Source organism: Pseudophryne corroboree, chromosome 1 (assembly GCF_028390025.1).
Source record: "Pseudophryne corroboree isolate aPseCor3 chromosome 1, aPseCor3.hap2, whole genome shotgun sequence".
Classification (NCBI taxonomy): Eukaryota; Metazoa; Chordata; class Amphibia; order Anura; family Myobatrachidae; genus Pseudophryne; species Pseudophryne corroboree.
In genome coordinates, this window is record NC_086444.1 from 883,723,588 (window position 1) to 883,739,780 (window position 16,193).

General features: G+C 38.8%; 1 protein-coding gene across 1 annotated transcript in view; it reads left to right on the forward strand.

The window, feature by feature from the left end:
• GC (GC vitamin D binding protein) overlaps window positions 1–15,386 on the forward strand; it is a 209,895-nt gene extending 194,509 nt beyond the window's left edge. The window contains exons 11-13 of the mRNA XM_063920102.1: window positions 7,745–7,877; window positions 11,984–12,037; window positions 15,216–15,386. Coding sequence (XP_063776172.1) covers window positions 7,745–7,877; window positions 11,984–12,034 — 184 coding nt within the window. The 3' untranslated portion in view covers window positions 12,035–12,037; window positions 15,216–15,386. The remainder of the gene's footprint in view (window positions 1–7,744; window positions 7,878–11,983; window positions 12,038–15,215) is intronic.
• Window positions 15,387–16,193: the final 807 nt, after the last annotated feature.

Here is a 16,193-nt window from a genome sequence, read left to right on the forward strand (position 1 = left end):
ATGAAAATACACGAATGAAAAGAAATGCAGATATATGCGTGCGTGCGTACGCAAGCTAGAAATAAACAGTTTTAAAAAGACACTAGCGTGTTGTTCTTACCTCCGGTTCCGGATTCCTTCAGCACTCTTTACTAAGCGAAGCAGACGCTTATCCAGACAGCACTACGAGGAATATGACCTCCCGCCCTTTGCTGATGGATAATGTCTGCTGAAATTACCTAGTGCAGATATGTGAAGGACGGACGAGCCGCCAATTGATAAAGCCAAATATTTATCTTATATAACACACTATAAAGAGGTTAAGAAACACAGTACGCAATTGGCGCACGAGGTACCGTAAGGGTACGCTCTTAGCGTAGCGGACGCTGTATCGGGAGCGAGCCGCTCGAGCGACACAAATGCTCGCGAGAATATGCTGTTGGTATCGGGCACACTATAGGCGAGCGACTACCGTAATGATATGCTATTAGCGTAGCGGACGCTCGGGACCACGAGGAGATCACCAGCGGCGCAGACGCTCACAATGTTAAACCTTTATAACTATACCATAAACAATGTACTTATACTGTAAACCCTTGTGTAGTGATAAGGTGAAAATGCAACACAGTGTAAGCTGGTTTACACTAAAGCTGTTTGAGCGATAGAGACGCTCCTATTACCCACTGCAATATAATGAACACACACAATACCGGTCTAAGGGTCTAACGCCTTTTAAGGAGATGAATGAACGTTCAAAAAGAATAATACAATACAAGTCATACACTACCAATATAACATAGACTACCTAACCAGATAACTACACATGAAATACAATAACCGTACAATAACAATATAAGAGAAACGAGAGAGAAAGAGAAGAGAGAGAGAGAGACATATGGCTCACAATAACAAGAAAGACAATATGATTGCGGAGAAAACTTTCGCACAAAGGGAAACAATCGCATGCGCCTCTGGATATCCAGCTCCCGATTATCAGCAATGAGAACCGTTGAAGAGAATAGAGAGCTGGCCCAGATCGGCTTGTCCTTTTATACCCTACACATAATACAGTACAATGGTCCCTATATTCTTATTGTTCATTGGACCCAGGAATTCGTCTTCGCATTATAACAAAAGGTCATAGGTTGATTCATACAGGTGGGCTGTGACTATTTCCAACTGCTCAGGTGGGTGGGAAACTAGGTTTCCCGCCGCATGGATAATAAAGTGCAAATAATTGTAAATGTCCATAAACTTCTTCTGTCCATAATTATTCGCACGAGCGAGTAATCCGCTTCAAACCAACACCGGAATATTGCTAATTAAATACTCTTCCGATGGATACTAAACACCACTGTATAACCCTTGTCTGACCCTTCGTATCAAACAAATAGGGATCTCTTTGTCTATGAACATGCTACATTAACTAAACTTTCAGATTCTATCAAAGGGACCATAATCTACGAAATACATTATATGGTAAAAATATGTAACGATCGAGTCGCACGCTAGGCGCACATAAACTCTACCGTAAATGCGCATACCGTGCGCCTGCGGGTGCACGTAACAGCGGGTATGCGTACGCACGGGAGAGCGCACGCATGCGCAGCACGGACATGTATGAGGTGCAAATATGGCAGTGTGCATCATGATATTTTTCTGACTTTGACACGGGATATTTTAAACAGGATCTTTTAATAGAAGTCCTTTGAAAATATAAATATTTTTAGTCAGAATTATTTCTCAGGAGATCCTCTATACCAACTTACACCAGCAGAGGGAGCCCTCTCTATAATGTAATGTTCTGGTGTCAATCTTCTGTGATGACCTGAAATAGTGGGAGGGCTAAGCCCTGCCCCTTAGATCGGCGCCTATCTGTTAATCAAGATGGCCGCCACTGAAAGTTTATGGATAGATCATTAAGTTTTACACATATCCCATAAAATTGTCTGAGGTGGTGCTTGAACCTGCTCTTCTCCCTTATGCAAAAGTACTGCCAGGCGCACATGCTGCCGCGCAGTTGAAAATGATCTCCCCGCTGCCGCATATTAGAGGCGGCTCTGCCAGCCAGGAAGTGATACTCTGCAGCAGCAGTAGCCGGGGTATGTTGCTGGTCACTGTGCGGCATAGTGCTCTGGTCCCCGCTCTGCGCAATATCCCCCACTGTGATCCTACCCTGCCCACCCGTGGCTGAAGAACTGCAGCGGCCTGGCAGTGAGCGCACTGCGGGACCTCTCTCCTCCGGTTCCACAGCGAAGAACGATTCTGGTGGGAGGGAGGGGGGAAAGGCAAGGCGCGGGAAGGCTAGCCGGACTCCACAGATTGTCAGCCTCTTACTGCGGCTTCTCCTGCCGACGTGCGCTACGGGACTTCACTCGGACCCTTAGTGGCGCTGTGTCTCTATCTGATGCCTTCAGTCAGCATTAGTACACGGGGGGGAGGGGGGGGGGCTAAGCTACCAAGTAAACTAGGGCCCTCAAACCACCAGTACTCACTGTACTCCGATCTGATGAGGATCTCCTGTCGGGAGATGCAGGTCCCTTCTCAAGGGATCTTTGTCTCCTGAAACACCACTGGCTTTGTCTCCCTTTTCATAGGGAGCCGCATCCATTATTAAACAGTTTTCTGATTCCTGTCGAGAGATGCAGGTCCCTTCAATAGGGATCTTTGTCTCTCACAAATCCATGGCTTTTGTCTCCCTTTTCATTAGGGTGACGCAGCCCTTCAAGAAAAAAGAAGGGAAAAAAAAAACTTTTTCAGTCAGGAGCTCAAAGCTCCATGTGCTACCTCCTAGCACAATTTTCAAAACTGAGGGAGAAGGGATGTGAAGGGGGAGGAGCCGGCAGTGCAGACAATGCTAATTTTAGATTGTTTCACACCTCCGGTTGCAAGCTTCACACCCCTACTGTACAGGACTCCAGTGTCCCCTAGTGGATGAAAGAGAAATGGCTGGGGTATGACAGAGAATGGGTTGCTGGAGAGATGGCTGGGTTGTCAGAATGGGGTTCTGGCAAGATGGATGAGGATGTCAGAGAATGGTGTGCTGAAGAGATGGTTGGGGTTGTAAGAGAATGGGGTGCAGGAGAGATGACATGGGGGTGTCTGAGAATGGGGTGCTGGAGAGATGGCTGGGGTATGACAGAGAATGGGGTGCTGAAGAGATGTCTTCCAGGTGTCAGAGAATGGGGTGCTGGAGAGATGACTGGGTTGTCAGAATGGGGTTCTGGCAAGATGGATGAGGATGTCATAGAATAGGGTGCTGGAGAGATGGTTGGGGTTGTCAGAGAATGGGGTGCAGGAGAGATGACATGGGGTGTCTAAGAGTGGGGTGCTGGAGAGATGGCTGGGGTATGACAGAGAATGGGGTGCTGGAGAGATGTCTTGAGGGTGTCAGAGAATGGGGTACTAGAGATATGGCTTGGGGGTGTCAGAGAATGGGTGCTGAAGAGATGGCTGGGGTATGTCAGAGAATGAGGTGCTGGAGAGATGTCTTGTGGGTGTCAAAGAATGGGGTGCTGGAGAGATGGCTGGGTTGTCAGAATGGGGTTCTGGCAAGATGGATGGGGATGTCAGAGAATGTGGTGCTGAGACATGGCTTGTGGCGTCAAAGAATTGTGTGCTGAGGGTGGCTGGATTTGTCAGAGAAGCTGGTGCTGAGAGAATCTGGGGCTGTCAGTATTCCAAGGAGTCAGATAATTAAAACCATAAAAATATAATGACCATAACAATGTCAAGGTCAAGATCTCTCCCCTACCCAGTCCCATCTTAGTACCTGTGTAATGCCCTCTATGTCTCTGCAAGCCTGGTAACAAGCGACTCTTCCTTCCTTCAGGTCAAGCTCACTGCCCGCCATCTTCGGTGCCTAAGCCAAAAAATGGGCAGGTCCTATAATGACAGGTAGCCACCTCAGGTGGGTGGGAGCAGCAGCAAAAACTGGCCTGGGAAGCACTGACATTTATGTCACCGCCTCTGCGCTCCTCTGTAGGAATCTTGGACAGCGCTGCCAGAGGACTTCCAGCTAGGGTTACCACTGGTAACCATAGTCGCATCAGCCTGGGCTTCCTTGGGCCAGGCCCAGGCAGTGATAGCTGTCAGACCCTGTGCGGTGCACCTGCTGGTAGTTCTGCCCTTGTGGTCCTGGGGTCAGCAGCCCAAGCGATTGCACCACTCTCCGATCCTTAGAAATGGCAATGATTGCCCTCCATATACTGGAGTAGCCATGAGGACAAGTGAGGACAACTAGAGCTGAGCAAAGGAAGGCTGAGTTAAAGGGGAATAAAATAGATTCAAGATAACTAGGTTCACCTGAGACTGCAGCTATAACTTTCTCCTACCTGTAGTACCTCTGTTTGTGAAACTTCAATTACAGCAGACTGTTCTCATTCCCCCTATGGCTTTCTTGCTAATATCATTTTAATGTAAAATTCTGTGTGCTCTCATAAAAATATATATTTGTGTTGTCTTCAAAAAGAATTCTTGTCGTTGGTCCCGTGAGTTTACTGTCAGTATCTTTTCAACAATTTTTCTATTGGATAATTGGGTTCATTTGTGGACAAATATTTAAAAGAAGTTATCTGCTTTCACTTGTTAGTGAATTAAAGTGAATTATTTATCAAAGGCTTTAAGAACCTTTAAAAGACAGCCATGAATATCTCTAACTCCTGTTTCATATGGGGTTTATGTTCTGATTGAAGATCCCTTAAGAGCTAGTATTGATATTTTATGTTTCATATAAATCCTCAAACAATGTGTGTTCTGTTGTGGACAATAGTGGGTGCCATTATTAATGTGAGAGCTTATGAAAACATTAAAAGAATTCACAGTTGCATTAACATACTTTTGATATAACCACAACATGTCTTTGAAATGAAAAGGAATAAGTCTATATTGAAGCAGGAAAAAAAATATTTTGTATAGAAAAACTTTAATTTGGTCACAGTGATGAGCAGGAACATGGGGAACGGATGTTATTTAGGTAGTTACCATTTTAAAGGTGAAAAAGATCATCATTTGGAATACAGTTTAAATAATGAGTGCATATATATATTTAATGGTATTAAAGGTCTACAGAAGATTCATCTCATTCTTTTGTCTGGGGAATTTTGCACATTTTTCCAGCAGAGAATGATTTAAGTTTTCTCTATGCAATATTCCTTATCATTTTGATTCCACCAAGTATTTCGGGGATCGGTAAGAAACACCTACTATCAAAATCCCGACGGTCAAAATCCCGACAGCAATTGAACGACGGTCAAAATCCCGACACGGTCAAAATCCCAACATGGACAAAATACTGACATTTAAAATACTGACAAGGTCAAAATACCGACATGTAAAATGTCAGTAAAAACCTTGCTGGGATTTTGACCGTCTGTCAATAGCTGTCGGGATTTCGACCGTTGGGATTTTGATTGTCGGTAAATTGACTGCATCCCGTATTTCGAGTCCTACTTGCATTGTTTCACAGCCGTCATGATTATCAGAGTGCACTTCCACCAGTCGTAACCCCTTGTGCAAAATATAACCCCTTGTGCAAAATATCTGCCTGAGTAAGGTTGGAATTGCTATACGGTTATGCAAAACTGTGCATAGCCTGCAATTCTCTGCATAGCCTGCTAAGTTTAACCTACAGCATATGTGAGCACCCATAACCGGCCAGTTAAGCCTCTTCAGTTACAAGTCAGATGCGACTGAGTTATCTACGACTCTGCTTTGCCCATACTTGTGTATGCTCTGCTTCAGAGCAAGCATAGTGCAAAAACTTGTGTCCAACTCTATCAGCTCTATAGTCATCAAATAGAAATTTAAACTAATGTTTAAAAAAAGAATAAAACACTATTAAAATTAATTTGGGTTTATTTTTAGTTAATAATATTTCATTGTTTATGTTATTTGATATGAAAATAAATATAGAGGGACAAAAAGATGCACGTGTAACCGAGAGGGGAAATGAAGGTAAGTAAATGCTTACAAGGGCCTGACACACAAATCGCATGCAATGCCAATGTTCATGGAGCTGAGCAATTATTTACAACTGCACCTGCGTGAAAAATCCTATGGACAATGCATTGCCCTGAGTGTGTGCACAAAGGTGCTGTTGCGATCTAGACAGACAGTATCAGAAATGCTGCGGCAAAGTTATGGGTGTTCTTGGGCAGTAACTGTAAAGTGGCCTAAAGCGAACACAAAACAATCCTAAACTGTTGTTGGTGTATCAGTGACAGCGGCGACGTTCTAAGACGCACAGCTGCTTCCATTCAGGCCATAATCAGACAGAGAGACACAGGGCTGGTGTTAGTATAGATGACGCACGCAATGACGTGCTATGGTGGCGTGTCAAGCATTAACGGCAATATCGCAGTGTGCAGAGATGCTGAAACGTATCACTGCCATGGCTCTACCAATAAGCCCCAAAAGTTCAAATTCACAAACTACTGAACTGCTTGAGAAGGATCTATCAAAGTAGTATTCAAAGTTTGGAGAAAACAAAAATGTTAATCCCCTTCCCTGATACAGAGCACAACCAGTTATCTTATTTCATACTATGCAAACACTATGTAGTTCCACCATGAGCTCCTAGCACCACACCAATACTTATTACTATTCTGTAGGGGAGGTAGTTCTGTAGCACTAGGGAAAGTTGGAGTAACAGTGGCAAAAATAAATGGGATATTATGCATGCTAATGGGGCTATTGAGCAAGCTAAATATTACATACCTCCCAACATGACCCTCTCCAGGAGGGACAGAATGCTCTGCTCCTGGACTTCCCTCTTAATTTATGGTTGCCATCACCTGTGCTGAAACGCCTTTCTTTACCATTAACCTGTTCAAAACAGGTGACAGCAATCATAAATTAAGAGGAAAGTCCAGGATCAGAGCATTTTGTCCCTTCTGGAAAGGGTCATGTTGGGAGATATGATATTATAAGAAGCAAGCTAATATGCCAAGCCACAGAGTCTCTCCCTGCCTAAATGTGGGAGGTGGTCTATAAATGTATTATTGTGTGATGGAACAGAGGAGAAGACCAAACCAAGAGCATTCCTCAAGCCCTATGGTAGATTTCCCTCCCCACTGAGGGAAAAATAAGACTATTCACCTAGTACAGAATAAAGCAGAATAAGTTTATTTTACATGGTTGAAGTGCAAGCTATAAAAATAAATTCCATTTTAAAATGAAATGTCATCATATGAAAAAATAAGCAGATTAATGCATAATGAACTGGAAAACAACAATAATTACAAAACAAAAGAACCATAAGTACTTCTTCAAATATAATTAAATTCAATGGCTCTGGAGTAGCAGACCACAATTACCCATTTCAATAATCATATGAGATAGCAATTCCATTACATTCTGATGAAAACATATTAGGGTAGCTATGTATCATGTGCTTTTAATTAGCAAATAGTTTGTGGGAAATCTTATTAAAAAGATAACTTTTAAATGATGTGTGGATATTTACCTATACGTAGGCTTACCGTACTATACCTTTCAGCAGGGACACTAATGAATTACACATGTTCTTTGGATGGCTGCTTTAAGTCAGCATTTCACCTGGTTTTATTCAGCCATAAAACCTGTGTAATCCATGAGCGTCACAGTTTGAAGGGATAGTAAGGTAAGCCTACCTATACACATTTATTAGCTAGGTTGAGAATTGTTTCTATTATGTGAGCTTATTGCTTTAATGACACATATGAAGAATAATGGCTGTAAAATTAATTTGTTTTTGTGGTTTTTTTGTTTTCGTTATTTGTCACAGGATAATTAAAGTTCTCAACATCAGGTTTCCTAAACTTACATCAAGCAAGGTGGAAGAGTTAGCAGAACAAAGAGCAAACCTAGCATCTACGTGCTGTATAATAAATGCACCTCCAGTGTATTGCAAAGAGAAGGTAAGATTACCTTAGCTAAATGCACCTGATCACTGACAACCCAGAGCTGCAGACACCACATAATTACCCATGCCTACATTTTCAGCATCTTCCTGTTATCATTACTTTCTCTCCCACACTACTGTCTAGTTGTGAGAAATAAATACTGTAATATACTACATGGAAAGTATAACAATGGATATGACAGTCCGGATGTAATGAAGTCCGAGTTGGCCGGAGATTGCGGGTTCCCGGCCGAACTCTAACATTTTTAAAGCAGCAATCATTTACAAGGCATGGTTTCGCCTCATACATGATTGCTGCTTTAAAAAAACATCTGAGTTTGGTCAGGAACCTTGCCCTCTGGAAAACTGGGACTCATTGCTCCAGCCCGTCGTGTTCAAGGATAAGTCATCTACAAATGGAATTTTTATGAAATCATATATAATTTGTAATTATAATTTTAAATAGTTTTGGAGGAGGTAAAGATGGTTCTGTGTCTCCGCCAGTAATGTCCATATACATGATCCAAGCATTAAGGTCCGATTTATCAAAAGTCAATAAGGCTTTTTTCATTTTGCTTTATACAGTATATGTAGGGTTTTTCCCCAGATAATGATTGATCTAAAATCGGGGAGGATATTTATGAAGTGTCAAGGGATATTTTTAAATCAATAGGTCTATTCTTTTCTGGAGAGTAAAAAAATAAAAATATTCCAAACTTACATAACATATACCATGCATATTTTATATATAAAAGCTTTTTTTCTGATTGTGTTTTTATGCAGGCAATATGTTGCTGCTTCCATGTGCTGTTTTGCCAGGGTAGTCCACTGTGTGTCAGTAAGCAGGAGAAATCTGATTTTTAGTATAGTACAGAAATAAAGGACTGTAATCAAATGAAGAGACTGTACAGAGTGTAAAAACCAATGGTGATGTAATTACTAAAGGCACCATTGTACCATTTGTACTGATTTCATGATAACAAATTGAATACATTTTTGATGCATTTTAAGCAAATACAAAATGTTAATTTTTTATAATATTTTTCCATTCCATGATGAATGCAATTTGTTATTAGTTGGGCAAGTGTATAAAGCAGTCTGATTGGGAGTTCCTGTTACTGTAATCAGCTAAGTAATCTGGCAGTAACAGAAAGGTAGAGAGCCAGTGGTAACACCTGCAGCTGAAAGGAGTGGAGAGAAGAGCTGGATTCTGTCCATTGGATAGTGTCCAATCCTGGTTCTCCAATCAGTACATACCTGCTCTTCATAAAGTGATTTCATACTGAACAGTTATATTTATCCTGCTGTCCTTAGACATGACTTTCTGTCCTTGTTATTTTAACCATGGATTGTTCCCACTGAAACAAATGGACCCCAACATACAGTAAGATAGATAGATAGATAGATAGATAGATAGATAGATAGATAGATAGATAGATAGATAGATAGATAGATAGATAGATATAGATAGATAATATAAATATACAGTATGAAGAGGTTAAGAAAGCAATGGAAATCCAGAGTACAATTGAATATTCTATTACTATGCTTTATAATTCTCTTTTTTTTATTTTGTCATGTGGTTGAACTTTAATGAAAACTAATCAAGTATTGTGGATGCAGAAGGAATCATCTCCCTATCTAATTTATCAGTTAATTAATTTGATTTATCTAGAGAATCCCATAATGACTTGATGAGAATTCACAGTGGTTAAAATAGCATTTATGTTAGTGATCACACTGCATGTTTTGTAAGTTCTCAGCTGAAGTCTGAAGATAACTCCTTCAATTATCTGTAAACTTTTTTCATGGAGTGCAAATTGCATTTGTCATTGATGGAAGTTACCATATCTAAGTGTCCTTTTCTATTAAAGATCTTCACTTGTACCAAATTTTCAACTTGTAAGCAATTAATAAAAGGTCTCTGCCCTCAATTCACTGTGAAGGTTACTACATGCCTCCAGGAGAAGGCACTTCATAGCCAGCACTATCCCTTGCTCCCCATAGAGGTGCACAGGAAAATGTCTGAACAATTATTTGTACTGTATACAGTGATGTGTGCAATCTGATATCACAGTGGCAAATTGCACTGAACTGAATTTCTCCTAAATAGCCAGTACAAATGTTACAATTTAAACAAATTAATGGTGAGCGTGCAATAGACAATAGAAGCTAGTAGAAGAGTAACTGGAAATCAACAGAGGACCAGAAAGCACTGAAGGAGAGTGTCAGTGTCTAAAATGACAGGTAAACATATATAGGAAAGAACAGTGGGAGTGGCATGGTGATAACCATATAGATGAAAGTATCTCAAGAACCATGGAATACAGCAGAAACCCCCATTAATGAAAGTACCAAACTGCCATTATATTGACAGTCACATTAGGTGGCAATTAAAACAGTCTTACAGTTTTAGCAGGTGCAGTTATATTAGTGATTCCGTATAATACCCAGCATTGAGGTGAATGTTACCAGCTCAGTGAGAAGCGTTAGGTCCGTACAGTCTGTAGTAGCAAGATAAACTAACAACATGAAGGAACCCGTGCTGGAAAATGGCATTCACAAATTAGTTTTGGTAACTTCATGTATCCTTCACGCCCCCATAGGGTTCATTATCCTTCTATTCTATAGTTGAAGATTAAATTACATCCTCTACCCATATATTTGTTCATCCATGGTTTTTTGTCTGAGACACATTCATGAACATTCTTATTATTTAATTTTCTTACATTTCATGTGTATTCCTTTTATGAATATGAGTTTTAGTATTAATTCAACCAATTTGCTTATATTTACTGTATATGTACATGGTTAACACTTTCTGCCACATACCACTCTTCCACTAGAGCTTTCCTTTATATAACAGTAAATACAAGAACAGCTCTAGTGGAACAGTAAATTATTGTATTGGGACTCCTGTAAATCACCTAGCAGTTGATGGTGACATCTGGGTTTAATAAAAGTTCACAAACTTCCATAATCAAGCCTAATCTCTAAAATAACATGTATAGTGACAAACCTCCTTTCAAGGGGTAAATGCTGACAACTACCTTTGTGCCACTTGTGGCTTTTAAAGAGCAATAAATTATCTAAAATAAGTAGGTGCAAACAGAACCCATCCTGCCAATCACATGACCTCCTCACACCCAATACAAAAAGGAAAATGCCTCAAGAGCATACCCAAACATATATAACTACATTGCACACGTCCTGGTCAATACAAATGTGCATTATTGTAATGAACAAGGGGGTGGTGAATCACACTGCCACCTTCAGTACTTTTAGTAAATGTTACAAAACTGCATCTGTCAAGTGGCACTTATTGTTTGTATGTAGCACTTTCTATCCTATCCTGTTCTAATCTGTTCAAAAGCTGTTCCTTTAATTGTTCACAAGCTGTTCAATTGTTGAATTCATAACTCTGGAGTTGATGCTGTACACAGTTTTGCATCTATCCAAGACAAAACGATTGTTCCAGTTCTCAGGGAACAGCTAACCCCTATAACACATACTATGGATCAACCACACTATGAACACAATATAGGAGCCCACCAAATACATTTATTAATTTCATCAGAGGTGTGTTTCAGACCTACATTAAGTTGTAGTGACCAGCCTGGCTGGGCATCTCATGAACTGACATGGTAACATCCCCCATTGCCAAGTAGGTCTGTATTGGACTCTCATGTTACATAGCATGGTATGCTGGACTAGTAAATTATGAAAAAGGAGAATGCAGGCTACAGATCCTTTAAAAGCTACGATCAGCTCTCTTATACTAAAGGCTAAATTAAAGGCCAAGTAAAAGCATCCTGGAACAAATTCTCTGAAGCCAACTGTCCCACTGAATCAGAGCCTTCCAGAACTTTAAATCTAGGAATCTGGATGATAGTGTACCTGTCATTTGCATTTCTTTCAGATTGGAATTAAAAACAGTGGAAATATTCCTATCTCACGTCAAGAGGACATTTTCCCTTTAAAGTGTGATTGTTATCTGAATTATGTATTAATGTGGTGTAATTTTACATGTGTATGGTATTAGCACCAGATGTTCCACTTTGTTTTCATATACAACGGTTCATTTTTGTATTTACTGTTTTCTATAATGTTATTTATTTATAGATACCCAAAGTAATCGGTAAGACATGTACCCAGGAACCATGCCTCTTATAAAAGGTATCTGCATATCTAAATATCTTTGCATATTTAATAAATCCTTTTGCACATTATTTTGTTTGTAAAATTTGGAGCATCTTATAAAACAACAATGACTGCACAAAACACTCTACAATGCTGGCTTTTCATTGTTATTGCCTCTAGACTATGTGTCCAAGTCAAGGCTAAGTTAAGTATAAACAAATATGTTAAATCCCAGTTTAATACTTGTACAAGTCTAGTGAGAACATATATTAATAGGAACAGTTACATTTGTAGCTTGGACTATTCACTGCCCTCATTTCACTATTACAGGTTGAGTCTCCCATATCCAAATATTCCGAAATATGGAATATTCTGAAATACGGAATTTTTTGAGTGAGAGTGAGATAGTGAAACCTTTGTTTTCTGATGGCCCAATGTAAACATACTTTGTTTAAAACACAAAGTTATTAAAAATATTGTATTAAATTACCTTCAGGCTGTGTGTTCAAGGTGTATATGAAACATAAATGAATTGTGTGAATGCACACACACTTTGTTTAATGCACAAAGTTATTAAAAATATTAGCTAAAATGACCTTCAGGCTGTGTGTATAAGGTGTATATGAAACATAAATGCATTCTGTGTTTGACTTAGGTCCCATCGCCATGATATCTCATTATGGTATGTAATTATTCCAAAATATGGAAAAATCCGATATCCAAAATACTTCTGGTCCCAAGCATTTTGAATAAGGGATACTCAACCTGTATAAATAGTCATCTGCAAACCCCACTAATTGGACCTATTAAGAATAAAAAATAAGCAGAGATCTGTCTAACTAGAATCACCCTTGTGTTAGGTACACATGCAAAATACAGTTAGTCTGGACACACGTGTTCCATGTAATTTGTCACTGAATGGTGCATATGTTTTTAAGAAAAGACATTCAAATGATTTTAAAATGATTGTTCTTCTCTACCAATATCCATTGATCACCTTTTCTGTGCATATAAACACAAGATTCTCCAGTGATCCCTGGTACTTCACTCGGTCAAAGGTTTTCCCAGGTAGAAATCTTTGTGAGTGTGAGTATACTGTATGCATTTAGCACATTTCACTTATCCCTCAGAACTACAAACACCATTGAATAGTCATGCACTTTAAAATTGACTCATTGAGCAAGTAGGTACATTGGCATATATACAGTAAGGAATCTTTGTACAGTATGTGTGTATTTTGTTTGCAGTCTATAAATTACCTGTAATATCTTGTAGTGTTTAAAGTGATTGATAGATCCAGGTAAAGAAAGAAGATGGAATTAAGTTAGTAAGCAGAAGTGTTCATAATTACTTTCGTCTGAAATTCAAATGTTGTATCAGAATTCTTCCTACTGTATCTACTTTTTCCATTAGTATTGCGGCATATGTTTTAACAGAGAGATTTTAATACAGCCTAATCTGGATACTGCAAGTAGAATTTTAAACTTTCCAGGACAATTTATCTGCTTAATGAAATCATGTATTTTGACATCTTAACCCAATGTACCGTACCAGAGAAGTGTAACTAGATAAATTAATTATTAATTTCCTTTGTAATAACAGTCCGATTTTAAATTCAGTTAACATGATGCAAGTGAAATAGCTTCCAGCAACATTAACCACTATATTTTGCAAAACTCCTAAATATACTGTATATATATATATATATATATATATATATATATATATACACTGTATAAGATAGATAGATAGATAGATAGATAGATAGATAGATAGATAGATGTATATAGATATATAGTAGAATCCCAAGTGTATATCGTAATCTAAGCTAGGCTGTGTACAGTATGTTTGTTTGTTTGTTTCTGGCATTCTCCCCTGTGCACATACCCACATACTGTATTTCACTCTGACTCTGAGCTTTGGCTTGATAGATGAAAAATGTCCACATTAGCAGTTAAACACAATGCAGCGGGTATTTTACAAGCAATTTTCTCTGCCTGTGATCTCTCCCCTTGCTTGCTCTGGAGTCCTAAAGTACTGTATAGGCTGCTTCTTTTCACTTAACTGAATTCAAGTTCACTGCAAGCACCAAGGAAGCAGAGACATATTTTATCTGGATACTTCTTATTTCTACTGAATTGATTTTAGGTAACATTAAATTGTTCACTCTGTGTGGTTTGTGCACTGGCCTTTGTGGCTTGTAGCATAGCAAGTTTGAAGAAACCAGTGTTTCAAGAAAAAGAAAAATCAACAACAGAAAGTGCATCAACACTGAAGTTATTATACAAGACCAAACCTTTAATATTATTTGTAAATTCCAATTTATTAAATAGAAAATCTAAGAACGGCAGCTGAAATGCCGCCTTGTGATGTCGTGCACCTGTTTTTGTGTGAAAGCTCATTAATATTAGAAGTGCAGTGATATTCAGGTAAAGATGGTGGAATCTGTTGAGCTGCAAAATTTTGGAGGATCACTAGGTAAGGATGTAATCGGACTTGAATTGTGCCTATGTGTAAAATATTTCATTTTGTCTGATGATAGGTTCAGTAGGTGGAAAGATTGAATTTATAGTGGCACTTATAGGGCCAGCAAAGCCCTTTTTCTCCCTACAAAAAGACTCCGCAAGACTTAGCAAGATTTACTAAGCAGCCAGGGCGTTGAACCTAAAATGGATCATCTGCAGATCTACATTGTGTTTCACATCCAAACCACCAATGTAATCTTGTTCTAGACTGAACTCACCATTGATCTCCTTGGGTTCCAAGATGTAGACAAAAACAAAGCACTTTTATAGTGCTGCATACATCAAAACCCTGAGACCCGTGTAGAAGTGTTCTTTGTATTTTGCTAAAAATAAAAAAATACTCATTTTATTAAAAAGACAAATGTGCTCTGAATAAAGCGAAAGAATAGTCATTCTGATTGGTCAGTATTAACCCACGTGGTGTATTAATCAATCAGGATGCCTGTCATCACATTGTGTCCAATCAGAGAGAAACCATTTGTTTCAAAGGAAATTGACAAGTGCTAGAACTCAGGATGTTGGTATGTTCATTATTATATGCTGTCTATCCCTATTTGTTTTATTGTAACTAAATGTTTCATAAGAGGGATTAGCAACTTAATTCAAATATATTTTGACAACTACAATCATTTGTAATTTCTCTATAATTACATTTACACACATTTTAATAATTGTTTTCTTTATTTTAGAGAACTTGGTTTTCAGCCAATTTCAAAGAACGGAGAAGATAAAACATGTTTCAAGAGGGAAACGAGTCCAGTACTACAGAACCTTAGTATACTGCAAATCCCACAAATATTCTTTCGGACATAGAGTCTGTGCATTTATTTTAGTAATTAAAATAAAATATGTTAAAGTTACTTATGGACTGTTTGCGTTTCATTATTAATTTACTGCAGGCTAAAAGAAAGTGACAGATGTATAACCCACTTACCTAATTTTCCTGAAAATATAAAAGGGAAAATAGTTTGGATTGATCATTTATGTGCCATCTCAGTGATAACCTAAGGGATGTTATTAGCGGTCATCTCTCTATTTATCACTTTTTGTAAATGTAAAAGAGCAAACCTTCTTCTTACTCATCCTAGATTTATAATTAGGTAGAAAGCTTCAGTAGCTTTCAAAGAAAATTGGTCTAAATAGAGATGTAGAGAATAGAGCACAGACACAACAGGGCAAGCCCAGCTGGGCTAAGCCGTATGAAATAAAACATAATGAACTGGAGATAAAAGTCTGACATTCTGCTGGCTGCAATCAAACTAGTAACATCCAGCCTATATTTCCAACTAGTTCATCAAAACAATATAAAGAAGTATGCAGTGATGGGTAATTATTTGTAAAGATAAATATGCATTTACAGTATGTGCGTTCCGGATGACAATGGGGCAGATGTATTAACCTGGAGAAGGGATAAAGAAGTGATAAACCAGTGATAAGCACAAGATGATAACGCACCAGCCAATCATTACGTATTTGAAAAATGACAGTTCAGTGCTGACTGGCTGGTGCGTTATCACCTTGCACCAGGGATGTGCAGTCAGGGGAGGCATGATTGAAATAATTAATGACTGATGATTGAAATAATACAAAGAAGATACTTATGGCACATATTTTGTGCTATAAGTATCATCTTTATATTATGTAATTAATTTTAATACTTTAAATTG